The 12,838-nt window shown below is 43.0% G+C and overlaps 1 protein-coding gene across 3 annotated transcripts; it reads left to right on the top strand.

Moving 5' to 3' along the window:
• The first annotated feature begins 577 nt into the window (after positions 1–577).
• Positions 578–12,472, top strand: HERPUD1 (homocysteine inducible ER protein with ubiquitin like domain 1). 3 transcript variants are annotated; one of them, XM_053602325.1, is made up of 8 exons: positions 578–915; positions 3,753–3,830; positions 3,919–3,993; positions 5,811–5,941; positions 8,575–8,697; positions 9,266–9,616; positions 10,843–10,948; positions 11,750–12,472. In XM_053602325.1, the coding sequence occupies exons 1-8, from the start codon at positions 769–771 to the stop codon at positions 11,912–11,914; spliced, it is 1,176 nt and encodes a 391-aa protein (XP_053458300.1). In that variant the 5' UTR covers positions 578–768; the 3' UTR covers positions 11,915–12,472. The 3 variants fall into 3 exon arrangements, with proteins under 3 accessions (XP_053458300.1, XP_053458318.1, XP_053458308.1); XM_053602333.1 differs by having other exon boundaries at positions 647–915; positions 3,922–3,993; XM_053602343.1 differs by lacking the exon at positions 11,750–12,472 and having other exon boundaries at positions 9,266–9,459; positions 10,843–10,922.
• The last annotated feature ends 366 nt before the right edge of the window (positions 12,473–12,838 follow it).

The raw sequence follows: 12,838 nt of genomic DNA on the forward strand, positions 1-12,838 counted from the left end.
TTCCAGGTTGGAGCTCAGCTCCATCCGCAACAGCTTCCCGGACGCTTCCCTTCTCTCAGCCAGAGAAGACAGGGACTTGCTTCTTCCTCGCCCTTCTACCGGGCATCTAGAGCGACCTTTGGGGAGGGGTCCCACGCGGGGCGACCCAGCTATTCCAGGAACCGAGGCCAGTGTCAGGTGGGGCGGCTTCCCCTTTAGGACGGCCATGGGGCAAGGGGAAGTGGGCCTGCCCCGAGTCAAAAAGGGCGGGGGTGCTGCTTTGTGAGGAAACAATTTGCAGAGACCGCTAAACTGAAGTCAGTCGGGGTGCCCCCTCCGCAACCCCTGCCTCAAGAGCCTTCGGCAACTGGCGCTAAAAGAGCCCCCCTCTCTCCGCCCCGAGCTCCTCAGGACCCAGCCCGCACACAGGCCACAGCGCACCCAAACATGGCCGCCGAAGCAGGGTTCTGCGGCCGCAGCCCCGACTCCGGGTGACGCCGCGGCGGCGGGTTGCATCAGCCCGCGCCCACGTGCTTAGCCCGCCCCTCCGCCGCTCAGACCCGGGCGCCGATTGGGCCACGTTAGGGCAGTGCCTTCGCCTCAGCCAATGGGCGGCAGCCACAGAGTGTTCTGTCGGCAGAGCCTAGGCGCTGGGCGCAAATAAAAGGCTCCCGGGGCGGGGGCGCGCGCCCCAGAGACGCGAACCGTCGTTGCGGAGCTTGCGGGCGGCCGCGACGCCGCCTGCCTGGCACCTCGGAGTGTAGCCGAGCCTCCCACAGCGCCGCCGACATGGAACCGGAGCCCAAGCCCGAGTCCGTCACGCTTCTGGTGAAAAGCCCCAACCAGCGCCACCGCGACTTGGAGCTGAGCGGTGACCGCAGCTGGAGTGTGGGCCATCTCAAGGCCCACTTGAGCCGCGTTTACCCCGAGCGTCCGGTGAGAGGGCCCCGACCTCCCTCCTTTTAAGGATGCCACGTCTGCCTTCCCTTTCCTGTGGTCACCTCCGTCGCCAACTTCCTTTGACGGCTGGCCCTCGCCTGGTCACCTGCTCCTGGGCTGTGGTCTCCCCTTTCCCTGCCTCACCACCGTAGGCTCCCATCTCCTTGCCCAGTGGCTGTTATCTCTTCGTTCCAGGCTGCCATCAACCCTGCTCCCTGGCGGGCTGCCAACCCCTGTCACTCGACATCCCGTGTCCCCAAGGCTGTCACACTCCTGACCTAACTGCCTAGACCCCTTTCTTGTCCCCAGATCTGGTCTCCGGCCCTAACCAAGCCACTGAAATGGCAGTTTGACCTTGGCTGAGTTGTTTTTCTAAGCTTCCGTTTCCCCCAGTGCCTGGGGCGACTAGGTGTTCCTAATCCGGCTTGCATCCATTGGGTAGAAATAAGAAAAAATAGTGTTGTGAAATGAGGTTTCTGGATGTAGCCTCTCAGGGGGGAAGAGAGTGGTGCTAACCCCGCCAGTGGTTAGAGAAGCACAGAGCTTAAAGTCCCACACCCAGAAGCAGAACGTGGCTCTTCCCCTCCCTGTCCACCTTCCCCCGGCCCCTCCCTGTGGCACTGGACTGCACAGCCCTTGCTTGGTCCCAGGGAGGAGCCCTGTGCACTTTCTGGCAAAGAGTGGTTTAGAAGGGAAGTAGCCAGGAGTCGCCTTGAGTGTGGTTTTCAGGCTTCAGTCCCTCAGTTAGGAAGAGTCCTGGCTTTGTTTTGGTCGACGTCTGTCAACATCATCCTTACCTCAGCTGGCTCTCCCAACACGTGATGAGGCTGTGAGCTGGACCTTCCTGTATTTACTTTCTGCTCTGACATTATGTAAGTGTCAGCAGTGTTCTTTACTGCCCGCCAGTGTGATTCTCCATTAACAGGAGAGGGCATCCGGGCAGGAAGAGATAGCGAAATTACGCCTTCTTATCGGAGGAGTTGCAACCTGCAGTAGCTCCCCGTGTCTGTTTTTGTTCCATATGCTCAAGAATGTAGAAGTGAGTTTTCCTTCTGAGTTGATATTTTGAAATTTGCTTACTTAGTTAATAAGCTTCTGTTCCTGTGTCCTTTAGAATTGGCATACTTTGCAATTTCATCATAGCTGCTTCCAAGAAATTAAGTGGCAGTGTTGCCCTGAGAATGGCTATTAGGTACACAAATTGCTGAAGCAGGTGTAGTCTCTAGTTGCATCATTTGCTAAAAGGAAGTGTTTTGAACCAGGCCTGGTGGCTCACACCTGTAATCCTCGTGCCCCGGGAGGCCTGGGTGGGTGTATCCCTTGAGTTCAGGAGTTAGATACCAGCCTGAGCAAGAGTGTGAGACCCCATCTTTACTAAAAACAGAAAAACTAACCTGGTGGTGTGGTGGGCACCTGTAGTCCCAGCTACTTGGGAGGCTAAGGCAAGAGGATCACTTGAGTCCAAGAGTTTGAGGTTGCTGAGAGCTATGATGCCAAGCCACTCTACCCATGGTGACAGAGTGAGACTCAATTTAAAAAAGGCAGTGTTTTTGGAGGACGGTTTTCCTTGAGGGTTTCTTGGGTGAAGAACATAACTTCCATTTGTTAAATCTAAAGACCTAAGGTTGTAAATAATCTCTGAGATACACAAATATGTGTTTAAAAATTATTATGGCTAAAGCATACTTACCGTTTGTTTTCTGTAGTATAAAATGGTATAACGTTAGAAACTCTAATAGTTTGCTTTTTTTTTCAAATCAACCTTTCTGGGTGAAGACAGGGTGTTAGTTCAGACCTTTAAAGGTGGTGGGGGGATAATTTAAAACCACAGGAAGCTGTGGTTTTCAACCCTTTTCTGGTGGTTGAACTCTTTAATGTAATGCAGGACTCCACATATGCAATAGATAGTAATTTACAAATTCACATGTAGAATTTACCTAAAAAGTCCATCAGCAAGAACAGTGATGAACACAGCAATCCAATGTGTTTATTTTGTTTTAGTTATGAAATCCAGATGTATGTAGATAAGCAGATGCAGCGTTTTCCTGTTTTCATTTGTTTGTTTTTAAAAGCTTGCTTTATAATCCCAGGCTGCTTGGCAGGAATACCTTTATCCAGCTTTTGTCTAATCAGTTATTCTGACAAGAATAGGTTAACAAATTGGTAATCTCCAGTGTACTAACTTTGGTGTGTATAATTTTAGACTATTATTTTTAAGTATAGTTTAAGGAGTTAAAAACAGATTTTAAAAGTAATGTTTATATAAAAGTGTGCGGAGTCTCTATTGTATGGAAGAGAAGAGAGGTTGGAATCTTGACTCTTTAGCACATGATCTTGGACAAGTCAATTTATCAGACTTTCTCCCCTTAAAATATAGATACTAAATCTCACAGAGTTATTGTGTTTGTAGGTTGGGAAATCCACAGCACTTAAATTTAGAATTTTGCTTCTTGTTACTTAGGGTTACAAAGTGGTTTTGTTACAAGTGGTTTTGGCGAAGGCTGATCTTGGCAGTATTGTGAGTTTTCTCTGAAATCAAACTCAGTTGCTGTAAGAGCCCTCAGTTGCTGTAGTGACACAAAGCAGTTTTCTGGGAGTTCATAAGTCAGGTATATTGCCATAGGTTTTGTGGACTGGAGTTCATTTGCCATCCTTAAAATTAAGCACTTTCTAAGTAAGAGTTTTGTATATAAAGCCTTTGAAACAGTGTTTTCTAATGCTCTGTGTGGTGGGGAGAGGATGTGTATATAAGTTCTTTAGTATGAAACAGTTGCTTTCGTGTTTGGGGACTTGTGAGGGCTAAGTGCTGACCTGTGTTACTTTCTTCCCTCCAGCGTCCAGAGGACCAGAGGTTAATTTATTCTGGGAAGCTGTTGTTAGATCACCAGTGTCTCAGGGACTTGCTTCCAAAGGTACTTCACTGCCACATTAACTTTTGAATGTTTTTAAAGGTTGATCAGATTGAGTTCAAGTCTGTAAGTAATTCCTTTATTGTTTTAGCAGGAAAAACGGCATGTTTTGCATCTAGTGTGCAATGTGAAGAGTCCTTCAAAAATGCCAGAAATCAACACAAAGGTATGTCTGCCTTTTCATGATTATATCAGTCTGTATCATTCAGACTCTCAGGGGAGTAATAAAGGAAGTTGAATACAGCTTTTAAGAGATTTTTATAGTCTTTTTACCAAGTAATATTGTTTCTTCTCTAGGAATTAGGAACTGTGTTATCAGTACAAGTGAGCATTTATTGTAATAGTAGTAGACTGTTCTATTAGTGCTGTCATGGAAAAGTGGAGTTATATATGACACCATCTTCTGGGATATGATCTGACCTACGGTACTGTTTATCCACATCACTGGACTAATAAGACATTTGAAAATGGGTTTTTATTGATGTTAGCACATAAGTTTCTTCTAAGGAACCATTAATTTTTATAAAAAGTAAAAAAGTGAATATATTTCCTTTGGAAATTTTCATTGTGATTACTTAGTTGGATTGGAAAAGGCCACAATAATTATCAGGTGATCTCTAAAGACTTCTATGTGTTTTGTCTTTTTGGGGGGGAAGGGGGGAGATGGGGTCTCACTATTTTAACCCAGGCCAGTCTTAAACTATCCTCTAGCTTCAGGTTCCCAAGTATTAGAGACTGTAGGTGTGCATTGCCATGCAAGGCTCCAAAGACTTATATTTAACAGTCAAAAGCATTTATTTTTCATTTGTTTCAAATGTTTGTTTATTCAAATACATACTATTAATATTCCATTACCTCAATGTACTTTATATTTGTATAACAACTATATTTATTAAGACAACTGAATATAGCATAGGAAATTCCCTCTCATTTAATTTAGGTTGCTGGCCAAGTTGTATTTATAAATCTGGTTGGCCAAATTTAATTTCTGGGATTAGTAATTTTTTTTTTTTTTTTTTTCAGTTTTTGGCTGGGGCTGGGTTTGAACCCACCACCTCCGGCGTATGGGACCAGCGTCCTACCCCTTTGAGCCACAGGCACTGCCCAATAAATTTATTTTTTTTTTTTAGAGACAGAGGCTCACTTTGTCACCCTCAGTAGAGTGCCGTGGTGTCACAATTCACAGCAACTTCCAGCTCTTAGGCTTAGTCGATTCTCTTGCTTCAACCTCCCGAGTAGCTGGGACTACAGGCACCTGCCACAACTCCCGGCTATTTTTTGTTGCAGTTTGCTGGGGCAAGGTTTGAATCTGCCATCCTTGGTATATGTGGCCAGCACCCTACTCACTGAACCAAAGGCGCTGCCCATGATTAGTAAATTTAGTACCATAAGATGTTTAAAATATTATCAAAACACTTTTTCAAAAAAAGAAAAAAAGAGGCTCATCATCTGTGGCACAGTGGTTAGGGCGCCAGCCACATATACCGAGGCTGGTGGGTTCAAACCCAGCCCAGGCCAGCTAAACAACAATGATAGCTGCAACAACAAAAAAAAATAGCTGGGCATTGTGGTGGGCACCTATAGTCCCAGCTACTTGGGAGGCTGAGGCAAGAGAATCGCTTCAGCCTTAGACTTTGAGGTTGCTGTGAGCTGTGATACCATGACACTCTACCAAAGGCAACATAGTGAGATTCTGTCTCAAAAAAAAAAAAAGAAAGAAAAACTCTCACCAATCTTAGAAGATTTTAGTGAAACTGCAGCATAGTTGGCCTAGGAAAAAAATAAGATTTTTTTAGTATCTATATATTGAAAATTCTATCGAACAAATTTCAGAATAGTTTTTGCATAACATTGCATCTGTATAATTTTGTCATGTTTAGAGGTTGGAGGCAGAAGGCAAGCAATTCACAGCAAGACACTTTTAGCTTGATTTCAGACAGTTGCATCAGATCCTTTGTCTGTGTTCATTTTACACTTATTTAGGTTGCTGAATCCACAGAGCAGCCCATTGGTCCTAATCAGGGACAATATCTTGGGGATACCTCAAGTGATGGTTTACGGCAAAGGGGAGTTCTTCAGAACCTTCCTCCCTCTGGATGGGAGAACATTTCAAGGTGAGTGTTCTAATAATGAACCAGGTTTATACAACATGCGTCTACCTCATTTCTATCAATTTAAGACCTAGCAGAATTTTAAAAGGTACAGATTTTTTGCTTTATAAAAGACTAAAGATTTCTTATACTGAATGTATACACTATTTTAAATTGCACACGAACTTTATGGCCAACCAGTATATTTAACTTAATACACAGTCTTTTAGGAAAATATTAAAAAAGTAGTTGACACATTTATTGAAAATGTAGGCATTTTGTCTTCCTCTGGATGTTCTTTTTTTTTTTTTTTTTTTTTTTTGTAGAGACAGAGTCTCACTGTACCACCCTCGGGTAGAGTGCCGTGGCATCACACGGCTCACAGCAACCTCTAACTCTCGGGCTTACGCGATTCTCTTGCCTCAGCCTCCCGAGCAGCTAGGACTACAGGCGCCCGCCACAATGCCCGGCTATTTTTTGTTGCAGTTTGGCCGGGGCTGGGTTTGAACCCGCCACCCTCGGCATATGGGGCCGGCGCCCTACTCACTGAGCCACAGGCACCGCCCCCTCTGGATATTCTTTCCATTGTGCTGACCTCTGTGTTGCCCTTATAGGAAATTAGTGCTGCTGCAGAAAAAATAGCTGTTGTAAGCATTGTGCAGATGTTTTGCTGAGTGGCTTTGTGCTTGTTTATTATAACAATGGGTGACAAAAGGGGAGAGAGTGTTTAAGAAGCATTCTGCCAAGGACTGTGTTGGTGGTACTAGGAAAAATGTCCCTTTCTTTACAGCAATTGGATCTTTTCTTTAGAGCAAAAGCCAGAACTGACTAATGCTCTGATGTTTGGGTTTTGTAGCTCTTGGAACAACTTTTTATGAAAGTACTTTTGGGAAAAAATAATTTAAGTACAAGTTGAAATTCTCTAATTTCCCTATCTCTTTTTGTTAGATTTTTGATAAAGCCATTTTTTTTTTTTTTTTTTTTGAGACGGAGCCTTAAGCTGTCTCCCTGGGTGGTAGAGTGCCATTGCATCACAGCTCACAGCAACCTCCAACTCCTGGGCTTAAGCAATTCTCTTGCCTCAGCCTCCCAAGTAGCTGGGACTACAGGTACCCGCCACAACGCCTTTGGTTGTAGTTGTCATTGTTGTTTGTCAGGCCCAGGCTGGATTCAAACCTGCCAGCTCTGGTGTATGTGGCTAGCCCCTTAGCTGCTTGAGCTACAGGCACCGAGTCAAAGCCATATGTTTGATGAATGAGGCTGGGTTTTTTTTTCCCCTTTAATGGAACTTACAAATATACACAAAAGTAGGGGGTGCTATATGACGAATTCCCGCATTATCACCCAGGCCCAGTAATGAGCAAAGTTTTGCCATACTTGCTTCATCAATTGCACTGCCCCCCTCTTTTTTTTAAGTATTTAAAAATAATTCCCATTGTGTTACTTTATCCCTACATACTTTAGTATATAACTATAAAAACATTTTAGTTATCTTATGTGTTTAGAATGCTATCATCAGCTAAAACAAAATTAAAAAAGCACTTTATCTTCTTATTTCCATACTTTTTAGACAATCAAAAGGATATTGTGCCAAGAACTAATTGTATTGGAATACTATTTTAGAAGTACTCTGGGTATGGAATTTGGTTAAAAGACTGTCAGCTTATAAATTGGATAATTACTGGATAGAAAAACTTCAAACAGCTTCCCTCATTCTGGCTGAACAACTTGAGAATTTAGGCCCATATTTCCTTGAATTTTAACATATTTAAACTTGTCAGTTTCATTTAACAAATATTTATTGAACATCCAGTGCATATAACTTTGCTGAAGGATGTGACTTGACCTACAGGGGTGACCACATAACCAACTCCTATATTCCTGTAATTCTATTATAATTTCAACTTTGTAATGTGCTGCTAAAGGAGTTTGCTGTATAAAAAGCACAAAACCAGAGTTGACCCCACAGGCCTCCCCTGATAAAGGCTATGTTGCATGATTGAAGAAACATGAGTTTGGCATCAAACAAACCAGGCCTCAAGTACAGCTCTGCTATTTACTAGCTCTTGTACAAATTCCCTTCTCTTCACTGAGCTGTGCAAGAGCTACCCTCTGTAAAATGTGGGTGAGAGCTACCTCCCCACAAGATTGCTGGGGACCTAGCAACCTGTATAGGACACCAAGTGGTCACTAAGATGTACAGGTTATATATGCACATATAACTATAGATTTAGATCTAGAATAGGGGAAGAAAATTCCTTCAGGAAAGACTTTGGGAGATATGTGGCTTTTGAGCTGTTCTCTAAAGAATGAATAATAGATTTAGACCTGCAGTGAGACCCACCAAGTCGAAAATTGGGTGGGATCTACTTAACCTGAAAAAGCCCAGCTTGTTTGTATGTCTCTGCACAAAATAAGCAGCTGGTAGGGGCTCTTGTTTTCCTGTGGAACCTGGACCACCGCAGGAGGGCTTTGTCATTCAGCACTTTCTGTGCTGTGTTACACAGGTGTGTCAGACAGTCATCTACCATGTCACTGCCATACAACATTCTTCTGTCTCTGATTTGAATTCCTGATTTTAATTTAAACTTAGTTTTCATTTATTCATACTTAACCAACTCATGAATAGAGGATTTTTTGTTTTAATCTCTGTATAGGCCTGAAGCTGCCCAGCAGGCATTCCAAGGCCTGGGAGCCGGTTTCTCTGGCTACGCACCCTATGGGTGGCTGCAGCTCTCCTGGTTCCAGCAGATCTACGCGCGGCAGTACTACATGCAGTAGTGAGTCCTTCTCCCAAGCGGGGTGGAGTTAGGCCTCCCAGGAATTGAGGGAAATTTCAACCATGTCACCTATAAAGTTCAAAATGGAGAGATGAGTGTATTTTCCCAAGTCTCTGCAGAGCCCTGCTTTGCCTGGGTCTGTGGGTGGAGTCAAGTGTAAATGAGAGCAGCTACCTGATTTATGTACTGAGACATGGTGCTTCATCTGAGACAAAGTTTAATGCCTTTGTTTAGAATGTGGTTCAATTGTAGAATCCTTAAGGTTTTTGTGAAAATTTGAATTTCCTATTGTATTATAATCTTATAATGGTCTTGATATTTAATTCCATGTGACATTGACCATGTGATATCTCTTAGAAGAGGTATTCACAGATATAACCCTGAAAAGGCATTATAGATAGGACTGTTAGTAAAGAAATTCTTTGCTAAATTAAAGAAAATCAAATGCATATGTATTTATTTAAAACTCTTAACAGTAAAAGTCTCTTGTGTAAATAAGGTTAAGAGAGCCATAGACTTTATGGTTCCTTGCTCTCAACAGTATCTGCCTGTATCATTTCTATTTTAGTTTAGCAGCCACCGCTGCATCAGGGACTTTTGTCCCATCACCAAGTGCACAAGAGATACCTGTGGTCTCTCCACCTGCTCCAGCCCCTATTCACAACCAGTTTCCAGCCGAGAACCAGCCAGCCAATCAGAATGCTGCTGCTCAAGTGGTGGTTAATCCTGGAGCCAATCAAAATTTGCGGATGAATGCACAAGGTGGTCCTATTGTGGAAGAAGATGACGAGATAAACAGAGATTGGTTGGATTGGACCTACTCAGCGGCTACATTCTCCGTTTTTCTCAGTATCCTCTACTTCTACTCTTCCCTAAGCAGATTCCTCATGGTCATGGGGGCCACCGTGGTTATGTACCTGTAAGCAGATGGTTTCTCTTTTCTTTTTCCACCCTTACCACATATTACACTGTGATTCAAATCCAGTATAGATTTTGTGCTTTTTGAGCAGTTGAGCATTACTGAAGGAGTATATTATTCTAGTACTTTCAGATAAGGAATCTGTGGTTTGGCTGTATGTTTCCAAGAACATGTTAGTCTTATGTTAATATAAGAAGAATATTCTCTTTTCCTGCAGATAAGGTGCCTTTCAGGTTTGTGAACCACAATTATATAGCCAGGCTGATGCATGGAAAGGAAAAGTCTTATTTGTTTTAAATAAGAACATTTTTGTCTTTACCAGGCTACAGCTGCCTTTGAGGTTAAAGGTGAGGTGCCGACTGTTAGTATACCTCTGAGGGGCCAGGGGATGTTTATAGACCTGATTTTTGGCTTTAGTAGTGTCCTGGAGCACTAGTTTCAAATGGGGATGATTTTGCACCCACCCTCCCAGGGACATTTGGCAATGTCCCAAAACATTTTTAGCTGCCAAAACTAGGAGAGGAGGCCCTGGCAGCATCGGGTAGGTAGAAGCAAAGGATGCTGCTTAAATTGTCTACAGTGCACAGGACAACTCCCAGAGAAAATATTTTGCCCAGTGTGTCACTGGTGGCAAAGGTCGGAAAGCCTGGCCTAGAGTGATGATGGATCTTTGTGGTTGAAACTGAAAGAAGAAATTTTTCCTTTATAGTAAAAGTGGATTTTTATTTTTCGTTTTTAAAAACAGGGAATATTTAGACTATCACACTCACATTCTCTATTAGTCATTGTCAATATTTTATCATATTTGCTTCAAGACTTGGATTTAATCTCCAAATCAAACTTTCAGTATCTTCTAGAATCACATGTTTAAGTGACCAAATTTAGAATATTATGTTCTATATTATATATAATTACAGCTCTGTGTGTGTATGTTCAGGTTTTCTAGTGTGAGGTTTAGTTCAGCTAAATGTTCATTGAGCACATACTATGTGCCAGATGCTGTTTATATTACTGGGTGTACAGTGATGAGTAAAACATCCCCCGTGTTCAAGAACCTGATACGTGAGGAGTTCTGGGATACAGTGTGATAGAATGTCTCTGTAGGTGGTCTTGCCTAGGAGCTGGAAATCAGGGTGCTGTGGTGATTAGAGGAGGGTGCCTTAGATTCTTGAGTAAATCTCACTGTGATGTTAGCTAAGATGACCTTCTGTGTGCTTCCTTTGAAGGCATCATGTTGGATGGTTTCCATTTAGACAGAGGCCAGTTCAGAACTTCCCAAATGATGGTCTCCCTCCTGAAGCTGTAAACCAGGACCCCAACAATAACTTACAGGTATGAAGTCTCCATGGAGCTCAGGGGAGCTTAACATGATATGCCAGGTTCTCAAATCCTGAACCTTTAGATTTCTAGCTTTATGTGGCTAAATATTTCATGAGTTTGTCACATTTATTTGTAGAGTAGCAGCTATTTTTAAAATGCAAATATGCCATCAAATTCATCAGGTATTTTTTTCTAGTGCCAATTTGCATTTTTGTATATGTAAATGTTTTTTTAAACCTATTTTGAGTGCAGTGGTATGAAGCAATTAACTTACGAGCTTAGTAATAGTTGAAGATCTGGGCCAGGCCTGGTAGCACATGCCTATAATTCCAGCTCTCTGGGTGGCTGAGATGGGAGGACCTCTTGAGCTCAGGACTTTGAGACCTGCCTGAGTAAGAGCGAGACCCTATCTCTACTAAAAATAGAAAAATTAGCTGGGCTTTGTTGTGGTTGTGCCTATAGTCCCAGCTACTTGGAAGGCTGAGGCAAGAGGATTGGTTGAGCCCAAGAGTTTGAGATTGCTGTGAGCTATGATACCACAGTACATTACCTAGGGTGACAGAGTGAGATTTAGTTTCAAAAAGAAAAAAAAGGTGATCTAGTTGCTTTATTTGTTCTGTTACTTGCTGCTGGGAGTATTCAAACTATGAACATGCCATCAGCACAGTTGTTCTGTGGGAGCTTGAGAAAGAGCCCTACCCAGCCTCGGGCATCGTTTCCTGGATCCTGGTTGCTGCCCCTGTGGGACAAGGGGCAGTTATTTGGTGTTCATCACAGCCTAATTGTTTTCTCACTGTGTCTCATTACCTGTAGGAAGGCACTGACCCTGAGACCGAAGACCCCAACCACCTCCCTCCAGACAGGGATGTACTGGATGATGAGCAGACCAGCCCTTCGTTTATGAGCACAGCATGGCTCGTCTTCAAGACTTTCTTTGCCTCTCTTCTTCCGGAAGGCCCCCCAGCCATAGCAAACTGATGGTGTTTGTGTTATAGTTGCTACAGGCTTCGATAGGAGTGGAATGGATCAACGTGGCAGTGGCAGAGTTATTAAAAATACCAACAAGGATGATATGCTTTTTGTGATCAAGCAAAAGCAAAAAGACGTGAAGCCATGATACAAATTGACGAACAAAAAATGCTCAAGGCTTCTCATGTCTTTATTCTGAAGAGCTTTAATATATACTGTACGTAGTTTCATAGGCATTGTAAGTAGAAGGCGTAGGTGTCGCATGTTTATGCTTGAACTTTTCTAGTGTGTGTCTGCATGTGTGTTTGTATATAGAAGTCATAGATGCAGAAATGGTTCTGCTGGTACGATTTGATTCCTGTTGGAATGTTCAAATTACACTAAGTGTACTACTTTATATAATCAATGAAATTGCTAGACATGTTTTAGCAGGACTTTTCTAGGAAAGACTTATGTATAATTGCTTTTTAAAATGCAGTGCTTTCCTTTAAACCAGGGGGAACTTTGCAGAGGTGAAAACCTTTGCTGGGTTTTCTGTTCAATAAAGTTTTACTATGAATGACCCTGCAGAGACTCCTGTCATCCTAGCAGTTTATTCTGTGTCCATTGTCTCCAGGTGCTCAACAGTTGAGTTGCTGATTTTTAAGTAACCTGAAGAATGATAAAGACCATGAAAGTGTTTGGTGGTATTTGTGTTTTGTATGTGGGTTTTTGTTTTTTTTTTTATTTATTTTTTTGAGACAGGATCTCACTACATTGGTCAGGCCAGAGTACAGTGGCTATTCACAAGCAGGATCATGGTGTACTAGAGCCCCAAACTCATGGTCTCAAGCAGTCCTCCTGCCTCAGCCTCCCAAGAAGCTGGGCATGCCACCATGCTGAACTTGAAAGTGTAATTATTATGCATTGATTAAAAAGTATAATATAGCCCAG

The sequence above is a fragment of the Nycticebus coucang genome, chromosome 2 (genome assembly GCF_027406575.1).
Source record: "Nycticebus coucang isolate mNycCou1 chromosome 2, mNycCou1.pri, whole genome shotgun sequence".
In the NCBI taxonomy this organism is placed as follows: Eukaryota; Metazoa; Chordata; class Mammalia; order Primates; family Lorisidae; genus Nycticebus; species Nycticebus coucang.